This window comes from Pinus tabuliformis, chromosome 3_1, assembly GCF_031772625.1.
Source record: "Pinus tabuliformis cultivar Carrire ecotype Pingquan chromosome 3_1, CPIR1, whole genome shotgun sequence".
Classification (NCBI taxonomy): Eukaryota; Viridiplantae; Streptophyta; class Pinopsida; order Pinales; family Pinaceae; genus Pinus; species Pinus tabuliformis.
Window position 1 is genome coordinate 811,749,282 of NC_142301.1, and position 23,539 is coordinate 811,772,820.

Sequence of the window (23,539 nt, forward strand, 5' to 3'; positions counted from 1 at the left end):
GTATAGTTGCTCACCTGTCTCCGTACCAATGCAGCCTCCTCCTCATCAGGGATTAATTTACTCAATGCAGCCATATATTTTTCGTGAACCTCTCTATCTTGGTGTGGTTTTTTCCTGCTTCCCCCCCCAGGTGCTGGTGTTGAAAGCCATGATGGATGATAGTATTTAGGTGTCAAAACATATGCTAATGCATGCAATGGAATATTTAGCATTTCCCATCGGTTTTGCACCTCTACACGAATATAATTGTACAAGGTGGTATCTCTAGGCTCAACAATGTCTTTAATCTGCCCCAACATGCTATCCATTTGCTCATACACCTCCCCAATTACTGGTCGATCTGAATCTGCAAACTTGATTATGTAATAAATTGGTTTGGTGAATTGCAAAACATATTTAACCTGTGACCAAAAGTAACTGTCAAGAACAGTGTCCTTGACTGCATTAGCACCATCTGAGTCAGTGTTAATTTCATCCCATGTTTCAGCACACACCAGATTAGTTAAAGCTTGTCTCACCCTCACTAGCCGCCTAAAGGTGAGGTAATAACTAGCAAATCTTGTCTTTGCAATTTTAAGCAATTGCAACTTGGAGTAAGTGCCATAGAAGTAGTTTACCCTTGTATGCCCTGTGATGAATTTAATGAGCTGCTTCCCTTTCCTGTAAACCTCAGCAATCCACCCACAATCTTTGTGTTTCACAATATCATGCATCAAAAGGTTCAATGTGTGAACCAGGCACCCAGACCAAAAGATGTGTGGATGAGTACGCTCAATAATTTTTCCTGCTGCCTTACAATTTGCTGCATTATCTGTGATCACTTGAACCACATTATTCGGACCAACATCTTTGATTGATTTCAATAGGAGATCTGCAATGTTTTGTGCAGTTGCACTGATGGAGGAGGAGTCATGACATGCAATAAATACTGCACCACTAGAAGAAACACCAAAAACATTTATCAAATGTTGGTTTCTAATATTTGTCCACCCATCTGATACAATGGATACCCCAGAATCCACCCACTCATGTGTAAAACGTGTCAAAGCTCTTTGAACCTTAGCTTTTTCTCTTTCTAATAACACTGTTCTAGCTTTCTCATAGTTGGGGGCCTTGTATCCTTTTGGGGCTTCATTGATGGCCTTTACCATGTCATGCCAATAGGGAGAGCGAAGCACATTGAATGGTACACCGCAAGCACAAAGAAAACGGACTATCTTTCCATCCACATCATCCCTCCCAGCAACATTAAGGAAATCCCCTATTGTTCTTCTACCTCCAGAGGTTGCAGAAGTACCATGAGGAGATGGGCAACTACCAAATTTAGAGGTTGCACTTGATTCAGAATGAGTTTTTTGTTTCTTGTTTTTTCGTTGTGCAGCCATCTCTATTTGGATGTATTTTCTTCTTTCTTCAGTTGAAATGTTTGGGCAAATTTGTACCCCCACAGAACCCTTTTTTTCATCACTATCCAGCACCCCACAAAGATGCCTCCTCAGACGGGTATATGAACCCGTATATGGTTTTCCTCCATGACAACCATGAGGGCACACAAATTTGTAAGATCCACCACCCTTTCCCCCATCAAGTTTGGTCACATAGTTCCACAAGGGTGTTGATGTACCTTTCCCATCTTGTGCTTCAGTGTCCCCTTCAAGTTCATCCCCTTCCTCTTCAAACCCTTCCTCCTCATCATACATTGGGTCACTACTATTAGGACCAAGTTCATCCCCTTCCTCTTCCCCTCTATTCGTCACCCTTGCCATCATTAAAACCAAGAGTGGAATGATACATAGAAGCCAAAAGAACACCATCTTGGAATATGGATATAGGTGGTGGACAACCTGTAAATAAAGGAGCAAGTAGAAACAATGGGAAAGAGTAGGAGAGGGAGGAGAAAAATACAATTTTTTTTTCAAAAAAACAAGGGAGTTTGGGGTTTGAACTTACCTCTTTAGCTCTTGTAGATGAAGTCCTCCAAGCTCTTGCTCCAAGCTCCTCCTCCTTCTCCTAGCTCCTCCTTCTTCACTCCTCCAAGCTCTCCTCTCTTCTCCTCTCCTTTCCTCTCTTCTCTTCTCCTCTCCTCTCTTCTCTTCTCCAACTCTCATAAACTCAAAGTGAGAAAATGAGGAATGAATGGGAGCTTTATGCTTTTCATTCCTCACCTAAACTCACCCTAACCCACCCCCTCATTGCAAGTTAAGTTAACTTTTAAAAAAAATTTAAAAAAATTTAAGTTTAAAACCGAGCCCGCGCGGAAATTTCCGGAAGCGCTCGTGAAGCGTGCGCTTCCGGGCCCGAAGCGTGGCGCTTCCGGAGGCCCGAAGCGCCCTCCGAAGCGCGGATCAGGGGCAACGCAACCCAAAAACCAGGAATCGTTTTAAAAATTCGGAATCGCGCTTCATGAAAACTGGAATCGCGCTTCGGCTGGAGGTTCCGGAACGCTTCCGTACGGGACGCGATTCCGGCCTAGGATCCGCCGGGGGGGGGGTGCTTCCTGCAACTATGGGTTAGATGCATCAGTACAAGGGATAGAACAAGAACCCTCAAAATCAAAATGGGGGTTGGTAGCCATCATTTTTTGTATACTCCTCTTCCTCCCAATTTCAGCCTCTAATTCTTTTTGCCTACCGTTTTCTTCTTTAAACTTCTCAAAGTTGGCTAACAAATCCTTCCTAATCTCCCCAATTTATGGTGATTCACATGGAGTAATTTGGCCTCTAATCCCTTCCAAGTGTTGTTTCAGCCTATTAATGCCCCCAGGACCTTCCTTAATTTTTCTAAGGCAAAATTTGCAATGCATTTGACTATCAATCATTTCAAGTTTCAACATATGCCCAAGCAGCATCTTTCACTCTAGGTGCCATTTTTTCACCTGGAAATCCAAAAAAAAAATCTGAAAATGAAAACAAAAAAAATAGCATTGCTTCAATGTTTATTTCTTTCACAAAAAACACTCTTTTCAATTTCCAGATTTGCACAAAAAAATAAATAAGCAAAAATAGATTTTTACAAGTGAAAAAAAAAATCTCTAGGCACAAACTGCCTCCTCAAGGTTGCTCCAACTAACCAACTCCTCAATGCTGCTCCAATGGCTGCCCAAGAAGCTCCTCACTCCTGCTACAATCTTTGCCTAAGACTCCTCACTGCTGCTCCAAAAACAAACTCCACAACTCCTCACAAACTCTCACTCAAATGCAATGAGATGGCTGTGAGGAAATGAGAGGGATTGGGTGGGTTTTATAGGGTTTAGGAGAGTGGAATGGACCCCAAAGAACCCAAAGACAGATTACAAATGATTTTGGGGTCCCCAAAAAACAAATTCCAAAAAAAAAATGTGTTGAAGTGACTTTTCAGCCGCTGTCACCGAGCCGGCCGAGTTGGCTCGAACTCGGCCGAGCCGGCCAGGTTGTTACCAAAGCCGGCTGGGTTGTTACCGAGCCGGCCGAGTCGTTAGCCAACTCGGCCGGCTCAGTAACAAGCCGGCCAGCCGATCCAGTTCAAAGGCCGAGTTGACCCGGTGGGGGTATGACTCGAACCAACTCGGTTGAGTCGGTTTCGAACCGGCCGTTTTTAAAAACAGAGCTTGTGAGTGCATTTTTTTGATGTAATTGATTGTCCTACCAACCAAGACTTAACACAGAATTCAAATGACTAATGTAAAGTACAAAACTGTAATGACTAAAATCAAGAATCAATCACATCACAACAAATTTGTCCTATCACAACAACCTTGTTAACAGTAAATCCCCTATTAATGGCAATAGATTTTGGATTGGATTCACAACACAAATTGTAGCCTTTATATGGAATCATTCCAGTCTCACTGTAGTAACTTACAAGCACTTAAAATGATCTAGGATAAGCTTGGTCAACATATCCCTCTACAAAACGTCATAAATATGGAACTGTAGGCTCACCACATTACGTCATGCAGTTCAAACTAGGTCAATAGCCATAACATCCATGATCCACAAACCCCTTAATTATTTTAAACGAGAGAGGAAAGTTGACAGAAAGCAGACTATACAAGGTTTGTGTGTTGGAGGAGATGTGTGTTACATGGACTTGGTCAAAACTCCAAACTTTTCTAGCACCTTTACATGAAATGTGATCACCCAATGATTTAGTGGCAAATTAGTTTAGGGCTCAAAACCATTGGTTCTCCAATTGAGGAGATTGTGGTGCTGTGGTTTTAACTTTTTCATTACCTTCTCCCTCTCTCCTTCAAGGCATTTTCTAGGACTACAGTGCAATCTTTGGTTATGTTATCCCAGTTAATTAATTTAGGGTGTCTTAGGAAATGTATCACTCTGGAGACAAAAAGCAGTTTTCAGCATTTTCATCACAAAACTCTATCCTATCATATTATTTATGGCAATGCCAAGTTTTCCCAAGGGCAGTCCAGCATAACCATAAAACTGTCCAATTTAATTAACATTATCAAATTACAAACAAGAAAAAAACACAGCTGCAACCAGGATCAATACATACGAAAGAGATAAAATTTAGCAATCAATGTTCATAAATGAGAAAAAATAGTAGAAATGGTGTTGACAACTCCCAGGACCCAGAGTATTTGTACTGTTTTGAAGCAATCTGTTAGACTATAGAACATTAAGAAAATGGTCAGAAAGAAAATTTGATACTTACATCATTGATCATTCAAAGATCAACTCATGGTGTGCAATATAACTCAGATGGAACATTCAATGTGTGCTGGAATATTCCGCTTGTAATCATCATAGGAGGTCTATCTTTCTCAGGAATTGTTTGAAGATCGACCCTATAGTTGTCGTAGTAGATCCACAAGTTATTGAAGCACCATTTTCAGTCAGATGGAACATTCACTGTCTCTTGTCCCTTTGATACAATCTCTAATGTTGTGCCTTTGACAATCCAAGCAGTTAGCTCAGGCTTTTGAGGATGTGGAAAGAGAGGAACAATTGAACTATCATCAATCCGTGCACCATAAACAAAAGGCAATCTCAGAGTGAGAAAACTCTCTGGTGGCAATATCACTTTGCTGCCAAAGGTGAAGCGAGAACATTGTTCACGTTGCTGAAGTGAAGCAGGAAGGCATGAATTCTGCACCATGAAAACAATGTAAGATGAATACTTCATCACCATAAGCCCAATAATAATGATTTCTTGTCACTGATCACTTTCAATTTTTATGCACGTTTCCATTGCTAGTTGTAATCATTGGCAATGCCAACGAAAATTAAGTATTAACAGACAAATGTTGAACGATATATCAAACAGAAACAGTAGTGTTTTTATAAATTCAGCAAGTCAAGCTCTTCAGCTTAAAAATTAGTATTATATTTAAGATAAATTCTTAAAAAAACATACCTCAAATTGTACAACAGGGCAGGCAGCAAGTACAGTGGGAAACGGAGGTGTCACCTGCAAATGGATGAACATATTAATGCATTAGTTCTATAGCAGTCAAAATCTGTTTGACAAAAAAAAAGAACCAAGGAATAAAATGCAAAGTCTATTTAATTTGAACTGTAAAATTCACAATGTGATTCGTTAACTGATAACAATGTACTTAGAAATAGTACAGAAAACTACTAGCGTATGACAGTTAGAACTTAAAAACAAGCAAGTCTACTATTGCTGAAAATATCAGCATCAGCAAAAATTGCTGAGGGTCCAGATATCAGGACATTGAAAAAATCAACAAAAGCCAGCAAACCACAGCAAGTATTAAAAATTACAAAATAATTTCAATTTTTCAATTTTTTTTAATATAAACCAAGAGCAAAGTCCACGGGGTGTAGCTCAATTGCCGATGGCCTTGTTATGAAGTCTCAATTGCCGATGGCCTTGTTATGAAGTAATATGTAAAGCATGAGATTCGAAGTTCAAATCCCCATGGGTTATACCAACAAAAAAAAAATATAAACCAAGAGCAACATCAAATAAACACATTGGTACATAAATATGGAAAAACATTGATATATATGATGTCATGGATACCAAATCATAAATGATACATCAAAGTCAATACTGAATCCTAATAGCTGTCCATTCAAGACTAATCGATGTTTCTAAACTTGGACTTAAAATCAGAATCAACCAAAGGTCAACATAGACCTGGCTTCAACACAGTTCAGAATTGGATCCGTTTGATTTTTATGATTCAGTTTATTAAAAAATAGATAAAATTTTAATAAAAAATATATATTTTAAAGATTCCAAACCATTAGAAACAAGATATGCAAAATTTGCTTGTATATACCATATACGGGTAAATATATTAAAATGGCACCAAATGCATTACAACCTGAGACAAAATACATAATCACAAGGCTCTAAATGGCCTTTAAAGTCCAAACAACATGCATGATGCTCCAAAAACTCCAATGCTCACAAATGCTCAATGAGAGAGGTACGACATAAATACCAGGGGGGTGTTCTCCATATAATGTGTTTTTCTGAAAAATTCAGGCCCTAGTTAACTAATGTCCCTACGATTTCAATTAAACAAGAGGATAGCTGAATTTAACTAAAGCTGAAATTTGATTTCAAACCATAGGATCAATCACACAATAGCAAGAAAATAAATAGTGGAAGTATTAATTTCACACATGTTATCCCCCAAGGGCTAACTACATTATAGGCAAACCCCACAGGAGAGTATGATGCTGATATACTAAGCTTTCCTGCTCAGGCTCTCTAGATTCAGACAGTTTTTCTCATTTTCTCCTTCAGACGGATGATTGTGGGTAACCTAGCTGTGGTATATCAGCCACTACACCCTCAGCTCTCAGATTACAAATGCACTCATGGACGGTACAGTTTGGTTCCAGTATATTCTTTGTGATATTCCATGCATTGGTTGCTCACTTGGTTGTGGTGTTATAACTTCTCTGATCTTGCTGTGAAAGTGGTAAATCTAACGAAATCTGACAATACTTCATAACATACAGTTTTACTACTTGCCTCGTCGTACCATGGGGGGCATGGTTTGTTGAAGAATCTAGGGCAATTAGGTGTAGAGTGATTCTTCGGGACTAGATAATAATTTGTGAATTCTCTTTACTTTTCTTGTCTTTGTTAGCTTAATCTTCTTATTCTCTTATTAATGCATGTGTGTGTACTTCATCAAACTGCTATCAAAACATAAAACAAGAACACAAGATAATGGCTCTCTGCTAGGGCCAAAACCTCTCTTCTCTTGAGAGGAAAACCCTTCAATAAGTGTTCTCTTATTGAAGCTTCTTTCTTGATCAATGCCAAACCCTAGACCCTTGACTAGAAGAAACTCCAAGCACAAGTCACGTCCTTCCTTTTTCTCTGCACTATGTTTCCCCGGCACTTGGTCCACCTCCTTCCGGCACGTCATTCCCCGGCACTTCATCCTTCTTCTGCCACTTCGTTCTTCCTTCCACAGTTAGTAGACCTTCTAGAAGAGATACTTATCTTTAGTGATATCCTTCACCTAAGAGTACTCCTTCCTTCTCTTGATCAACCGAGTCCCTTCTTGTAGGCTTAGTGTGACAGCAATGCAGCCCTAATTCTCGCACGTGTGAGAGTTCTTGTTGATGTTATATGGCTCCTCTTTTCTTTACTTGAGGTCCTTCCTCCTTCGCTTGGATAGTTGGCCTAGTAGGCCTAGTTTGTAGCCCAAATGATGAGAGATGAGCAACTTTGATGTTGCTGCTGTAGTGACCGCAGACAGCCCTCCTTTTCCTCGCACGTGTGACTGTAATTCACCATAAAACAGTCCTTTATAATTCGGTTATATCTTCTCCTTCTTCACTGCACTAGAGGCTCCCTTAAGCTCGACTTCTCCACCTTTTATTTGACTTCACTTGCTTGCTGATTTCAGAGATGATTATGTTCTCTTTGGAGGAGTGGACAGCCTCTATATATAGAGGACTGTCCCTCCTTTAGGTCAACTTGTAGGCCGGTTTGCTGCCTTGAGGCCGACTTGACTTCCTTTGTTTCGATGGGTGCTTTTAATGGTGCCGTTGCTTCTTTTGATGGTGTCTTTGCTAGGAGGAGACTTGAATTTGCTTGGAGGTGTCTTCTTTGACTCTTATACATAATGTAACATACCCTTAAGGGTCTTCAGCATTTTCTTTTGACTATTTGACTCACCTATAGCACTTTAACATGTGCTAGACCTATTTCAATGAGCAAGAAACTCAATGGCATATATTATAAAAATAATATTTATTTTCTTGAATAAATACAAATATCAAAAGTACATTTATGAAGACCGAACCTAGTTACATTTCCTTCAACACTCCCTCTTAACTAGGGAGGTATTCATACAATATTACAAGGTGTTTGGCTATGTTTCAATCTTGAAGAATTCACATAAGAGAAACCGCATTTGCAATCCATATGTTATAGAATCATAGTGACCAACATTGTATCCACAGCAAGGCCTTGACTGAACGCTCTATCTCTCAACAGATCAGAGCACAATGTTGGCGAGACCAATGACTTATAGACACCTTAGTCATTGTCTCTCAAGGTACATACCCACTCGGGTGTTCACTAAGTATGACCTTCTAGGACTATTCTTGTCTTGGGTTCCCAGCCCTCAAAAAATATCAGTCCTCTTACCTACTATTGTCTTGGATGCCCTACACATCCTCAAAGAGTATCGGATGCCAAATGATTACCCAATCCTCCCATTCTTTCTTCCCAAGTGAAGACAAGAATGTTGTGTCTATTACTTCCTCTCAATTGAGGAAGACATGCCCAAGTATCCTTTGACTAGGCACTTGTCCAAGTTCCTTTGTAATTGGGAACTTGTTATAACTCCCTCTTAGCTAGGGACTTGTCCATTCATCAGCAACTTCTTCTTCATGGGTCCTTCAATTCCTTGATCTTCTTCTTTCCTTTGATGTCATGAAGTATTTGTTCGAACTTCTTCTTGGTACGGCACCATCCATTGATCACTTTCCTTCCTTCTTTGTCATCTCATTGCTTCCTCCGTGTAAAGTGGTCTTCCTGTCATATATCAGGATCTCTTGTCATCTAGCTACTCCTTTGTCATCTTGTCCATGCTTCGGAATTCTCTTCTCATGGATGCTTCGTTGAACTTGCTTGTTCCCATGCTTCGATCGAATAGCCCTTCATGACTTCATCTTGTTATTGCTTCAACGTTAAGTTTTGCTGGATGGCTTTCTTCATCATGACATCTTTGTAGAGTAGAATCAGTTATCTGAACTTTTTGTATCTCCAAGGCCTTCATAGGTGTCAAGGGTCTTTCATTCCTTTGTCATAGTTGTCATGCCTTCTTTCAGGAGATGTCTCCAAAGTATCTTTGTCAGATAGAGAGATTCTTTGTGTTCATGGTGTTCTTCACATGATTGATCTCTTTATTCATTTGGTTCTTTGTGGATAGGTTGGTCAACCACCTTATGCTCCTTGTGGGAGCACTTCTTTATTGCTTGCTTCTAGGACTAGTCAGCATTTCTCCTTCACTTGCTTCTTAGTCAGCAATCTTATACTCCTTATGTGAGTATCTCCTTTTGTTAACCTTCATTGCATTGTAGTACATGCCTTCGAGCATGTCATTGGTGAAAGAGATTCTTTCCTACTTGATCATGTCATAGAACTATTCCCATGACTCAATAATATACAAATGATAACATGAATAAACTTTGATGTATACATGCCTCATCTCGATTCTCCTTTGATTATTTTGACTTTATTTGATTGTTCATGGTGTGGCCCTTCTTGCATCATCTTAGCTTGCCTGCACATCATCCTTTTCTTGAATCCCGTGAATGGGACTTCCCAATGAGACATCTACTTCTTATTCATGAATCTTCTTTTAAAGATCCCATCATAGGATCTTGAAGACCCTTACCTTGCAAATATTTTTTTCCTTTTGATGATGGAGATCTTCTAAAATTCTTATTCATGATCAATTTTCTTTCATAGTGGATGAGGTCCTATTCTAGGTATGCTCCTTCTACATGAATATCTTGAGCTATGTCCATCATGCTCCTATAGTCTAGAAGATATTTCAAACCATGCATTTTATTCTCATTTATAAATGCTCTTTCTACATGAGCATCTAGAACTCTATGTACTTCATGTTTCTAGATTCTAGAAGATGTTTCTAGCTATGAAATGTTATTATATTCCTACATGCTCCTATCCTACTCAAAATTTTGAAAGAAGACTTGAAGTAAAGAGTTTGACTTAGTCATAGTAGAGATCCGAAGGATCTTCCTTCTTTTGCTTCTTTTCTTCTTTCACCTCTTGAGTCATGTGAGCTTCTTCCCTCTTTCTTTTGTTGTTTTTGTCCTTCTTAAGCTTAGGACAATTCCTTTTGTAGTGTCCATATTCTTGGCATTCATAGCATTGGATTTTGGACATGTATTTGTTGTTTGTTCTTCGTGGACCAAATTTGCCAAATTTTCCCTTTCTTTTGGCTATGGTAGCAAATGCTTACTCCTTTGATCCCACATCTTCCTTTGCTTTAAGTCTAGTTTCCTCTGTCTTGCATAGAAACCACATTTCATTGAGTGTGGTTGCTTCCTTCTTGGCATATATGCTTGATGTGAAGTTGCCCCAATCCTCAGGTAGACCATTAAGTACTACAGTTGTCATTTCTCTATCAAATGTGACTTCCCCAATCTCTTGAAGTTGATCCCTCATCTCAGAGATCCTCATGAAGTAGGGAGCTATTCCTTCCCTTGACATCTTCATCTTGTACAATTCATTTCTTAGAAATATCACTTCTCCGGCTATGGATACCGAGAATAGCTCTACTAGCTTATCATAAATTTCTTTTGATGTTACAAATTTGGAGACATAAGGAATGAGAGAGTCCTTGATAGATTCTATTAGAATCCTTTGAGCTTTTGTCTCATCCTTATTGTACTTGGCTAAGGCTTGGGTTTGTTCCTTAGCAGGGATAGTGATATTCCCTTTGACATGTTCTAGAAGTTCCTTCTCCTTGAGAAGTAAATCAGTGCTCTTCTTCCATGCAAGAAAGTTATTGTTACCTACCAATTTGTTGCTTTCCTTGCAAAAAGACATTGATGTATATTCAGAGGGGGACATATACTTACTTGATAGATTTTGAAATGTAGTTGACTTCTTTTCTCCTTGAAGTCTTGATGACTTCTCCAAGTGGGCTTGCCCGATGATGAGACGTGTTTGATGATTTGTGGCTTGATGTAGGTCCCTCTTTGATCTACCCTTCTTTGCAGGTGCCTTTATATAAGACTCTTCTTCTAACTTTGTAGTCTCTCCTGATGAATGATAGATGATAGACCTTCTTGTCCTCGATGTGATAGAGACTTCTTAGCTTTATGCTTCAACTTTTGTAGATGTCCTTCCTTGATGAGTATTCTTGAGATGCCCTTTCCTTGATGTGTCACCTTAGCTCTGATTCCATGTTGAAGAATCTAGAGTAATTAGATGTAGAGTGATTCTTCAAGACTAGATAGCAATTTGTGAAGTCTTTTTACTTTTTTTGTCTTTGTTAGCTTAATCTTCTTCTTCTCTTATTAATGTATGTGTGTGTACTTCATCAAACTGCTATCAAAACATAAAACAAGAACACAAGATATGGGCTCTCTACTAGGTCCAAAACCTCTCTTTACTTGAGAGGAAAACCCTTCGATAAGTTTTCTCTTAATGAAGCTTCTTTCTTGATCAATGACAAACCCTAGACCCTTGACTAGAAGAACCTCCAAGCACAAGTCAAGTCCTTCCTTTTTCTTTGCACTATGTTTCCCTAGCACTTTGTCCACCTCCTTCCAGCACTTCGTTCCCCGGCACTTCATTCTTCCTTCCACAGTTAGTAGACCTTCTGGAAGAGATACTTATCTTTAGTGATATACTTCACCTAAGAGTAATCCTTCCTTCTCTTGATCAATTGAATCCCTTCTTAATGTATAGTGGTAGGCTTAGTGTGACAGCACTACAGCCCTAATTCTCGCATGTGTGAGAGTTCTTGTTGATGTTATATGGCTCCTCTTTTCTTCGCTTGAGGTCCTTCCTTCTTTTCTTGGATAGGAGGCCTAGTAGGGCTAGCTTGTAGCCCAAACAATGAGAGATGAGCAACTTCAATGTTGCTGCTATAGTGACCGCAGACAGCCCTCCTTTTCCTCGCAAGTGTGATTCGATAGGAGGCCTAGTATGCCTAGTTTGTAGCCCAAACGATGAGAGATGAGCAACTTTGATGTTGTTGCTGTAGTGACCACAGACAACCCTCCTTTTTCTCGCAAGTGTGACTATAATTCACCCTAAAACAGTCCTTTATACTTCGGTTATATCTTCTCCTTCTTCGTTGCACTAGAGGCTCCCTTAAGCTCAACTTTTCCACCTTTTATTTGACTTCACTTGCTCGTTGATTTCAGAGATGATTGTGTTCTCTTTGTAGGAGTGGACGGCCTCTATATATAGAGGATTGTCCCTCCTTTAGGTCGACTTGTAGGTCAACTTGCTACCTTGACGCCGACTTGATTTCCTTTGCTTCGATGGGTGCTTTTAATGGTGCCATTGCTTCTTTCGATAGTGTTTTTGCTAGGAGGAGACTTGACTTTGCTTGACTCTTATACATAAATATACATAATGTAACATACCTTTAAAGGTCTTCAACATTTTCTTTTGACTATTTGACTCACCTATAGCACTTTAATATGTGCTAGACCTATTTCAATGAGCAAGAAACTCATTTACATATATTATAAAAATAATAGTTCTTTTCTTGAATAAATACAAATATCAAAAGTACATTTATGAACACCGAACCTAGTTACATTTCCTTCAACATGGTTTTCTTTTAGAAGTGTTGGCATTTCTTGGGTCAGCTTGTACTGTTGAGAAACTTGTTAAGGTAGTGCCTTATCTGTCCCTAATCATACTTAACACTTTCCATTGAACCCCTTCACTACATTCCATACAAGAAAAGACTCCCCTTTTCAAGTTTGACGTGTCAAAGATCACAAAAAGGTTTAAACTTTAAATGAAGAAAAGCCTAAATCATTAAGCCCCAGAAGGCTAAGAGATGGAAAGCAATAAATTTAAAGGCCAATAAATGTAAAGCTTGAGTGTCACCTTGCTATGAGCCAACTGCCCCGAGTCCCATGGTTGTCTATGAATATCTAAAGAAAAGGGGACTTGTTCGATGAAATTAACACTTAAAGAAAAAGGGGTAGAAAGAAATACAGCCAATGAAAGGAAACTCAATGCTAAAACTCCCTCTTTAAGGGCTTATATATACAAAATGACAAGCTCTTGAAAGCTAGATGATCATAAATGTAATACCCCTATGCATCATTAATAGATTTTGTAAGTCATGTCACCAAGTTTTCCCCTTCCCCTTTCATGGTTTCCCATCTCATAACCTTCTTCTACTCAAGAACTTGGAAATCACAGTTTGTCCTAGGACTTGACACACCTATAAAGGTTAATAATTATTCCCCCATGGTAATAATATAGGCAAACTATAAAACTAACCTTTGTGATGTCTTGTTTGAATAAATCACTAAGGGTATGCCACCAAATGGCACATTAAGAAGTTGGATTCACCACTCCAAGTGAACAATTTGCATTGGGGTACATCTACCTGTTTTTTGGTCATATTTGCTAACATTGGGATCAGTGACATTTTCCTAGAAAACATCACTGCATTGGGATCTGTGATGGTGTAATGGGCGATGATGAGGATGCTACATCCTCACATATGCCACATGGACTACTTAGAGAGGGACTCCTTGTGTAATTGGACACACACACATGGGGGATTTATTGAGATGTTGAAGAATTTCTAGAAGATGGTTACGAGTGGTTACGGTGGTTACAGGTTGTTCTATTTGTTACTTGACAATGTGGCATTGACCACAATGTTAAAATCGATGAAGGCCCTAAAGGAAAAGCCATATGTACCATGTCAAATTGGATGCCTTGATGGGATGTCCCACACATATGGTTGATGTCACACTCCTACAAGATTGCTATTACTTGATTTGTCCTCTTCCTTCACTCATCAGAGTTTGTTAGAGAAGCACCATGATCTTTGGGCCCTTGGTTCACTCCACTTATTTCATGAATTTGATCACATTTTGAGGAGGGAGCACTACATAGCCCCTTTGGAGTACACCTTGTGGCCTTAGTTTGTTGCATCTTGGACCATTTTGAGGGGTGCTCTTGTATTGGAGATCGAGTTGGGTCATTTGTGCCCACACATTGTCTTTCCTCTGTTATTTTGACTTAGGCCACTTGTTTTTACCCATAGCTCAAGCTAAAGCGCATTGTATTACACCATGTAATCATGAGGCTCCCCATCTATATAAGGAAGAGACGTTTCTCACTTTTATTTGTTGGAGATCAATGAGAAAAATAGGACATTTTTGCAAGTTTGCTGGAGAACAAAACAACATCAAGGCCAAGGAAGGGCGCCATGCTCCACTTGGATGGGAATTCTAAGGTATAAAGCTCCTACTTGCACCTTTGACCATTAAAGCTTTATTGCATCATTGCATTGGCGTAGGACATCCTAGGGCTCTTCCCTCTTGCCTTGACCATCCTCCACCTTGTTTGCAATTGGAGAGGATTCTTCATGGACCAATTCCCCCACCCATCCTCGTAGAAGACCTATTAGCTTGAGATAGCACTTGAGGGGCAACCCCCTAGATGCCATCAACACTATCTCATCTCAAGCCCTAGATTTCACTTGAATCTTTGCATAGAGACTCAATAAGCCCTAAAGCACAGGTCCATCACATTTCTTCAAACAAAAAACCCAAAAAAATTCCTTCCCTTTTCCTAACCTAGGGGTTAGATCTTAATCTAGGTTGTTTTAAATCCAAGGGTGTTTCTTTGTTATACCTTTAGTCACTTGGATCTCTCATGCTAGTTGAATTTTCTTGGTTTATCATTTAAACTAGCATAATAAGGATTTGATATAGCTTCATTGTCAATCATTTGGATCTAACCCTTAGCAGAAAATAAACTAAAGTGCTTGATTTTGTATCTATTGAAACCACCATGCTTGAAAATGCATGTCAACTCGATGATTTAGCTCTCATCACTTCACATATGCATAAGCATTGAGCTGTTTATGGCATAAGGACTTAAAATAAGTGAAATCAGCACCCTAAAAGGTCAAACAACCAGCAAATTGAGTGACACATTTTATCTCTGTTGCACCTAAAATCTCATTCTCAGGCTTATCATTTCAGACCTAATGGACAGTGATATAAACTGTTATGGGTCTTCATGAATTTCTCACTTGAAGTAAGTTTTATAACATGCTACATTTCTCAATATTGTGATTGGTAATCTGGTATATAACTTCTCTTTGATTGCCCTACTTTACAAAAATAATACAGTGCTTTCAATGCTTGTATTTCATATCATCTCTGAACCTTAGTAACGAATTGGTTTGGAAAAAATTTCATCATCATATGCTGGCATATGATCCTCGATTTTATGGAGCAGTTTTGAATTTTTCATAACCTATGCTTTCTTTTAAATGTCAATGATCATATTACCCTAAAATGTGGGACAACCCTCTGAGTGTTTGACATGATCATACAGTGCCAATAAATGCACTAATGGTTCGACTTCTCGTAACAACATTGTGCCTTGATTGAGCTCAATGATTATGAAATTTTGATGTGATTTGACTGCTGTTAAGATTTCTGGGCATCACTGCTGTAGCACTTGAATACGTCTCCTGTGGTTTCCTGAGCGTTCTTGGCACATACGTTTCATCTTGAATCTTCCCGAGAATATGATAATAAAAGCACTTCGTGGATTAATGGTTTCAGTGCTTTACATGACCCCTGGAACCTGTTTTTAATGCCAATATAAATGTTTTACAGAACTCTGTCCTCATGATTTGAAATGCATCTTAAATGTTACTGTAGGAAGATATATCTTGGATTGCATTACTCTGAAACTTGTTAAGGAACCATTGACTTCAGTGGTTACGATCTGTGCTTGGACTCTGGTATAGTTTACTAAATTTATTCAGAATAGAAATCTGACCACCGTTACCAATGTTTACTACAGAAATTTGACAACCTTGATTCAGAATAGACTTCTATTCAATATCATGATCACTTAAACTTGAATCTGCTCTTCAAAAATGTTGTTGGAAGCAATGTTATCAGAACCAAACCGCTGACCAAACTGGTCGACCCCCCGAACTGGGAACTGATCAAAACGGGACCAGAGAAAACAAAAAACAAACCAAAGGACCAGTCGACCACCAAAAATACATAAAATATTCGTAATTTTAAAGAAAAACATATATATTCATGCGCATCCATATGAATCCAAACCATTTATACCAGTGTTGCGATAATTGCGATTTTTTCGCTGGAACGATTAAATCAGCGATTTGTTCGTCGATCGAACAAAAAAAAAAAAAAAAAAAGCAATCCAATCCGAAAAAATCATGACTGCAGCAGACAGCGAGTTTTTAAAATGTTTTTTTGGTTTCATTTTGCAATCAGAGGTCATGGGTGAAAGCTAAGGATGAAGAAAACTCATCTACAAGGGCGAGAGAGAAGAAAAGTGAAGGATCTTAGCATCCCAAGCAAAAAAAATCGAATTTGGACCAAGCTTCTTCAGCAGGGCGTGGTTTTCAGGTATGGGCATCAAATTTGGCCTGTTTTTTTTGTTTTCTCCTTGTTTTTCCTTGGGTTTCAGTCACCCATATATTTTCCTTGATTTTTGCTTGGATTTGAGTGTGTATTTCTTGCCATTTTTGTTGCATTTAGTGGAGAGGGTTTTTTTTTATCAAAAATCGAAAATATTGATTGTTAGTTTTATTTGTTTAAATTATTCTTGTGCCCTAGTTTTTTTCCATATTTTTTGTTTGGGTTTGAATGTGTGTGTTTTGCCATTATTATTGCATTGAGTTGAAGTTTTTTTTTTGTCAAAAAATTAAAATATTGTATGTTAAATTTTAATTTCATTTGTTTAACTTGAAATTCTTCTTGTGCCCTAGGTTCAAACTTCAATCTTACATTAAAACTCAAGAGTTCAACAAAGTTACAAACATGCCAAGGAAATTGGACCCTATGTGGGAATTTGGTGAACCTTGTGGACGGTTTGATAGATCAAATTTGACTTGCAAGTTATGTGGGCAACATATGACAGAAAGAGTATACCAATCGAAGTTCCACCTTGCACAAATTCCTAGACATGAAGTAGGGCTTTGCACAAAAACAACTCCAGAAATCATCCATAGAGCCCTCAAATCATTGGAAGATATAGAGACAACCAAATTGACCAAGGCAGCTCTAAAGAGTCAAATGGCAGGGGGTGGAGTGAATGGAGGTGACCGTGAGAGTGGTATTGATTCTTCTTCAGCATCAATTTCTACAACCAACCCCACAGCTGCCTCATCATTTTTTGTTCCTAGAACCACACCTGATGCACAACCATCTATTAGGTCAGCTCTTAAAAAAAAAAGAGAAGGAAGAAGCTGACAAGTTGTTGGGCAGGTGTCTTCTTTGGAGTGATGTTCCCTTTAGCATTGCCAAGAACAATCCATTTTTCCAACCCGCGATTGATGTTATTACTATTGTTGGCCTGGGGTACAAAGCCCCTTCTTATGATGACTTTAGAGGGCGTATTCTTCAGAATGAAAAGGCTGAATGCACTTCAAGATTAGAGGAGTTTAGGGCATCATGGGCACAAACGAGATGCACTGTGATATCAAATGGTTGGACTGATCAAAAGGGTAGAACCCTTATTAACTTCTTGGTTAATTGTCCCAAGGGGACAATGTTTATGAAATTTGTTGATGCATCTGCACATATCAAAGATGCACGATTATTATGTGATTTGTTGGACGTGTTCATTCAGGAGGTGGGTCCACAACATGTTGTCCAAGTCATAACAGACAATGCTGCAAATTATGTTGTTGCTAGCAAGATGCTTATGGAGAGGCATCCTAGCATATTTTGGACACTTTGGGCTACACACTACATTGACCTGATGTTGGAGGACATAAGAAAAATTCATTTTGTCAAGAATATTTTTGAATTATCAAAAAGCATTACAAAATTTATATATAATCATGCATTCGTACTTCATTTGATGAGAACATTCACCAACAACATGGAGTTGGTGAGCCTTGCTATTACACAATTTGCCACTAGCTTCATATCTCTTCAATCCCTCTTGAATTCTATGTGGGATGTGAAGAGAATGTTCTTTCAGACGAGTGGCGTGCTTTGTCATTTAACCGCAAACTAAGGAGATACCATATGCAGGCTAGTTTCATACCAAGAGAGCTTTAGGGCGGGAGTGCAAGAGGTGTGTAGTATTATTGAACCTTTGGTAAAATTTCTTTCATTAGTTGATGGAGACAAGCCTGCAATGGGCTACTTGTATGAGACCAAGGATAGGGCCAAAGAATCCATTCGCAGCTATTATGATGATAAGGGGGATGAGGAGTTTGAGAAACAACAATTGATATGGGCAGTGACTGATGAGCAATGGGACAACACACTCCATCGTCCCATTCATGTTGCAAGGATCTACCTGAACCCTGCATGTTTTTACTCCCATGCTTTCGTATTTGATGTTGAGGTCATGGATGGATTCTTCACTTCTGTTCAGAAGATGGTGTCATCTCCAACAGAACGTGTAGAAATTTCTAAAGAAATGGAGATATACATGATGGCGGGTGGCGCATTTAGCGTTGACATTGTTATCCATGATAGGAAAACCAATTTCAATTTTCAAATTTCATTGTCTCTTCATACTTTGCTTCAACTTTCAAATTTCAATTTTTTTCTTATGTTTCTCTTATTTGTTGTAGATGCATGGTGGAGAAGCTATGGTGGCAGAGTACCCAATCTCTAAAAGCTTGCCATTCGAGTGCTCAGCCAAACATGTAGCTCCTCCGGATGTGAGCGCAACTGGAGTGTATTTGAAAAAATACCAATGTTGCGAACATCGCGATCAGGATTAAATCGACAAGGGGAAAAATTGGAAAAAATAAGAAAAATTGGGAAAAAATCGGTAAAAATCGAGAAAAAATAGGCAAATACAAAAATATTCATTTTTTTCAATTTTTTTAATATACAAAGCATCTACAACATAAAATAAATGCATTGACACATAAATATGATAAAATAAATAATATATAAGATGTGTAATAGTGCTACGTCACACATAACAGTGAATCATGTCCTGAATAGTAAGTCCCGAGCCCCAACTCAGCCTCAAAATATAAACAAAAAATATAATAATGTATCTCATATCATGAGTCATAATGTCATATACAATGAAATGAACCAAATAACTAATACTATTGATTTCCTTTGCCCCTCTTGCGAGAAAATGCAATAGCTTTCCCTCTAGGTGTAGATGGCAGTGGAGTTGGCAATGGACTCTGTTGTGCTCTAGAAGCTGAAGAACTAGGAGCTACAAAGGTAGACCACGTCCTCTACTGGTGACAGGGGTAGGCTAGGTAGGTGGTGTCACCTCCTCCTCCTCTACCCCTTCCACTACCTCCTACTCTAACCAATCTACAGCAGACTCCATGAGAGGCCTCTCGGCCTCAACCTTCCATGCACTAGTGGTGCCAATCCCATCCAATGAGATGGCCTCCATATCAGGTGTCCTCTCAAGTTGCCTCGCCCACAATTGAAGATTGTTGTAAATGTAGACCATCTCATTAAGTCGCTAAGACTCCAACCTACACAAGGGTCATAAAATAATAATTATAAAAAAAATATTATTTAATGAATTCAAAAAATTAATTGGAAATTTGGAATATTTTAAGTTTTAACCTGTTGCGCTTCTTGGTGTGTATTTTTTCAAATACACTCCAGTTGCGCTCGCATCCTGAGGAGCTACATGTTTGGCTGAGCACTTGAATGGAAAGCCTTCGCAGATTGGGTACTCTGCCACCATAGCTTCTCCACCATGCATCTACAACAAAATTACAAATAAGATAAACATAAGAAAAAAATGAGATTTGAAAGTCGAAGCAAAGTATGAAGTTATGAACTTGAAGAGACAATGAAATTCAAAACAAACTAAAACATACCTGGCATTTTAGTCTTCCTATCAACCACAGCCATGTCAAAGCCAAATGTGCCACTTGCCATCCTGTATATCTCCATTTCTTTGGAGATTTCCACATGTTCCACTGGAGATGGCACCATCCTTTGAACACAGGTGAAGAATCCATCCATGACCTCAACATCAAATAAGAACCCACAGGGTAAGCAAATGCGGGGTTCAGGTAGACCCCTGCAACATGAATGGGACGATGGAGTGTATTGTTCCATCGTTCATCAATCACTTCCCATAGGAGGAGTTGTTTCTAAAACCCCTCATCTCCCTTATCATCATAGTATGTATGAATGGATTCTTTGGCCTTGCCCATGGCCTCATACAAGTAGCCCATTGCGGACTTGTCACTATGAACTAATCGAAGAACCTTTACCAAAGGTTCAGTAATGTTGCACACCTCATGCACTCCTGCCCAGAAGCTTTCCTGGTATGAAACTAATCTGCATATGGCCTCTTCCTGTGATTTGCAGCTAAATGCCAAAGCAAGCCACTCATCTGAAAGAAGCATTCTCTTCACATCCCACATAGAATTCATGAGGGATTGAAGAGATGAAACTAGTGGCAAACCATGTAATGGTGGGGCGCATCAACTCCTTGTTGTTGGTGAATATGCATGATTATATATAAATTTTGTAATGCTTTTTGATGAGTCAACAATATCTTTGACGAAAGGAATTTTCCTATGTCCTCCAACATCAAATCAATGCAATGTGCAGCACAAGGTGTCCAAAATAAAGTAGGATGCCTCTCCATAGGCATCTTGCCAGCAACAACATAATTTGTAGCATTGTCCATTATGACTTGGACAATATGTTCTAGACCCATCTCCAAAATAAACACATCCAGCGAATCACATAATAATCATGCATCTTTGATATGCACAGATGCATCAACAGATTTCATAAACATTGTCCCCTTGAGATAATTAACCAAGAAGTTTATAAGGCTTCTACCCTTTTGATCGGTCCAACCATCTGACATCACAGTGCATCATGTGTGTGTCCATGATGCCCTAAACTCCTCCAATCTCTTGGTGCAATCAACCTTTTCATTTTGAAGAATGCGGCCTCTAAAATCATCATAAGAAGGGACTTTGTACCTTGGGCCAACAATTGCAATAGCATCAACAACAAGCTGGAAAAATGGATTATTCTTTGCAACGCTGAAAAAAATATCACTCCAAAGAATAAACTTGCCCAACAACTTGTCAGTTTCTTCTTTCTCCTTTTTTTAAAAATTGAAGAAATAGATGGTTGTGAACCAAGCGTGGTTCTAGGAACAAAATATGATGAGGCAACGACAGGGTTGGTTGTAGATACTGATGCTAAAGTAGAACCAGTGCCACTCTCATATTCACCTCCTAACACTCTACTCCCTACTAGTTGACTCTTCAGAACTGACTTGGACACTTTGGTTTGCTCTATTTCTTCCAATGATCTAAGGGCTCTTCAGATAATTTCCGGATTTGTATTGGTGCAAGGTCCTACCTCATGTCCAGGGATTTGTGCAAGGTGATACTTCAATCTGTATACCCCCCTGTCATATGATGCCCACACAACTTGCAAATCAATTTTGATCTGTCAAACCCTTCATCAAATTCACCAAATTCCCACAAGGAGTCCAATGTCCTCGGCAATTTTGTAACTTTGTTGAACTCTTGAGTTTTAAAGTAAGATGAAATTTGAAGTTGAACGGTGAACCTAAGGCACAAGAAGGATTACAAGTTAAAAAAATAAAAATAAAATTTACATACAACACATTGAATTTCTTACAACAACAAAAAAAACCTCAACTCAATGCAACAATAATGGAAAAAATGCACATTCAAACCCAAACAAAAATGATACAAAAAAAACTAGGGCACAAGAAAAAATTAAACTTATAAATCTAACAATCAATTTTTTGCATTTTTTTACCAAAATGAACCCTCTCCACTCTATGCAACAAAAATGGAAAAAAAAAAAAAAAAAACACAATCAAATCCACTCAAAAATCATTGAAAATCAATGGGTTGTAGAAACCCAAGCAAAAACAAGAAAAAAACAAAAAAGGGCCAAATTTGATTCCCATACCTGGAAACCACGCTTTGCTTGGGACGTTAAATTCCTTCGCTTTTCTCCTCTTGGGCCCTTGTAGATGACTTCTTCTCCTCTTCAACTCTCAATCTTGCCCTTTGTCTGATAAAATGACAAAAAAAAAAACCAAAAATCGAACTTAACAACTCGTTTTCTACCGTCACGATTTTTACTGATCGGATCGCGATTTTTTGAAAATAAAAAAATCGCCAAAAACCTCTGCGATTATATTGTTTCAACGAAAAAATCGCGATGTTCGCAATAGTGAAAAATACACACCAAGAAGTGCAACAGGTTAAAAAAAATTCCAAATAGTTTTTTGAATTCATTAAATAATAGACAATATAATTTTTATTTTTATAATAATTAATATATAATTTATGACCCTTGTACAGGTTGGAGTCCTAGCGCATTAATGACATGGTCTACACCTACTACAATCTTTGATTGTGGGTGAGGCAACTTGAGAGGACCCCTGATGTGGAGGCCATCTCAATGGATGGGATTGACACCACTTTTGCATGGAGGGTTGAGGCCAAGAGGCCTATCATGGAATCGGCCCCTGATTGGTTAAGGGAAGAGGTAGTGCAAGGGGTAGTAGCTGCAGAGAAGGAGGTGAAACCACCTACCATGGTCGCTAGTAGAGGATGTGGTCTACCTCCTATAGCTCCTAGTTCTTCAACTTCTAAAGCACCGCAGAGTCCATTACCAGCCCCAGGACCTTTTTCATCTAGAGGGAAAGTTGCTATATTTTTTCGTAAGAGGGGCAGAGGAAATTAGTAGTTACATGGTTCATTTCATTGTATATGACTCACAATATGAAATATATTAATATATTTTTGTTGATATTTTGAGGTTGATTCAAAACTCAGTATTCAGGACATGATTCATTGTTATGGGTGATGTAGCACTAGACATATTACACATCTTATATATTAGTACTGTTTTCATATTTATTGTCAATGCATTTATTTTATGTTGTGGATGTTTTAGATATTGAAATTTTTGAAAAAAAATGAATATTTTTTGGATTTTTTTAATTTTGCCGATTTTTACCGATTTCGAACCCTCGCTGATTTAATCCTGATCACGATTATCGCAACATTGATTTATACACAAATATTCAAAAGTTCTCATTTATATAGAGGCTAAAAGTACATATAACCAAAATAGCACTTAGCGCAATACATCTTTGAACCAAAAATATATCAACAAAGAGGCTCTAAATGGCCTCTAGCATCAAAAAAATCATGCTACATCCTATAAGAAATACCAACATAACATCAAAATTATTGCAAGAGGGGCAGAGGAAATCAATGGTTACATGGTTCATTTCATTGTATATGACTCACAATATGAGATACATTATTATATTTTTTGTTGATATTTGAGGTTGATTTAGAATTCACTATTCAGGA

The 23,539-nt window shown here is 38.6% G+C and overlaps 1 protein-coding gene across 1 annotated transcript in view; it reads right to left on the reverse strand.

Annotated features, from left to right (window-relative positions):
• LOC149189950 (uncharacterized) overlaps nucleotides 1-23,539 on the reverse strand; it is a 171,548-nt gene that overhangs the window by 71,471 nt on the left and 76,538 nt on the right. The window contains exons 3-4 of the mRNA XM_089411987.1: nucleotides 5,356-5,409; nucleotides 4,654-5,088 (exon numbers count right to left, since the gene is read on the reverse strand). Of these exons, the coding sequence (XP_089268113.1) occupies nucleotides 4,831-5,088; nucleotides 5,356-5,409 (312 nt within the window). The 3' untranslated portion in view covers nucleotides 4,654-4,830. The remainder of the gene's footprint in view (nucleotides 1-4,653; nucleotides 5,089-5,355; nucleotides 5,410-23,539) is intronic.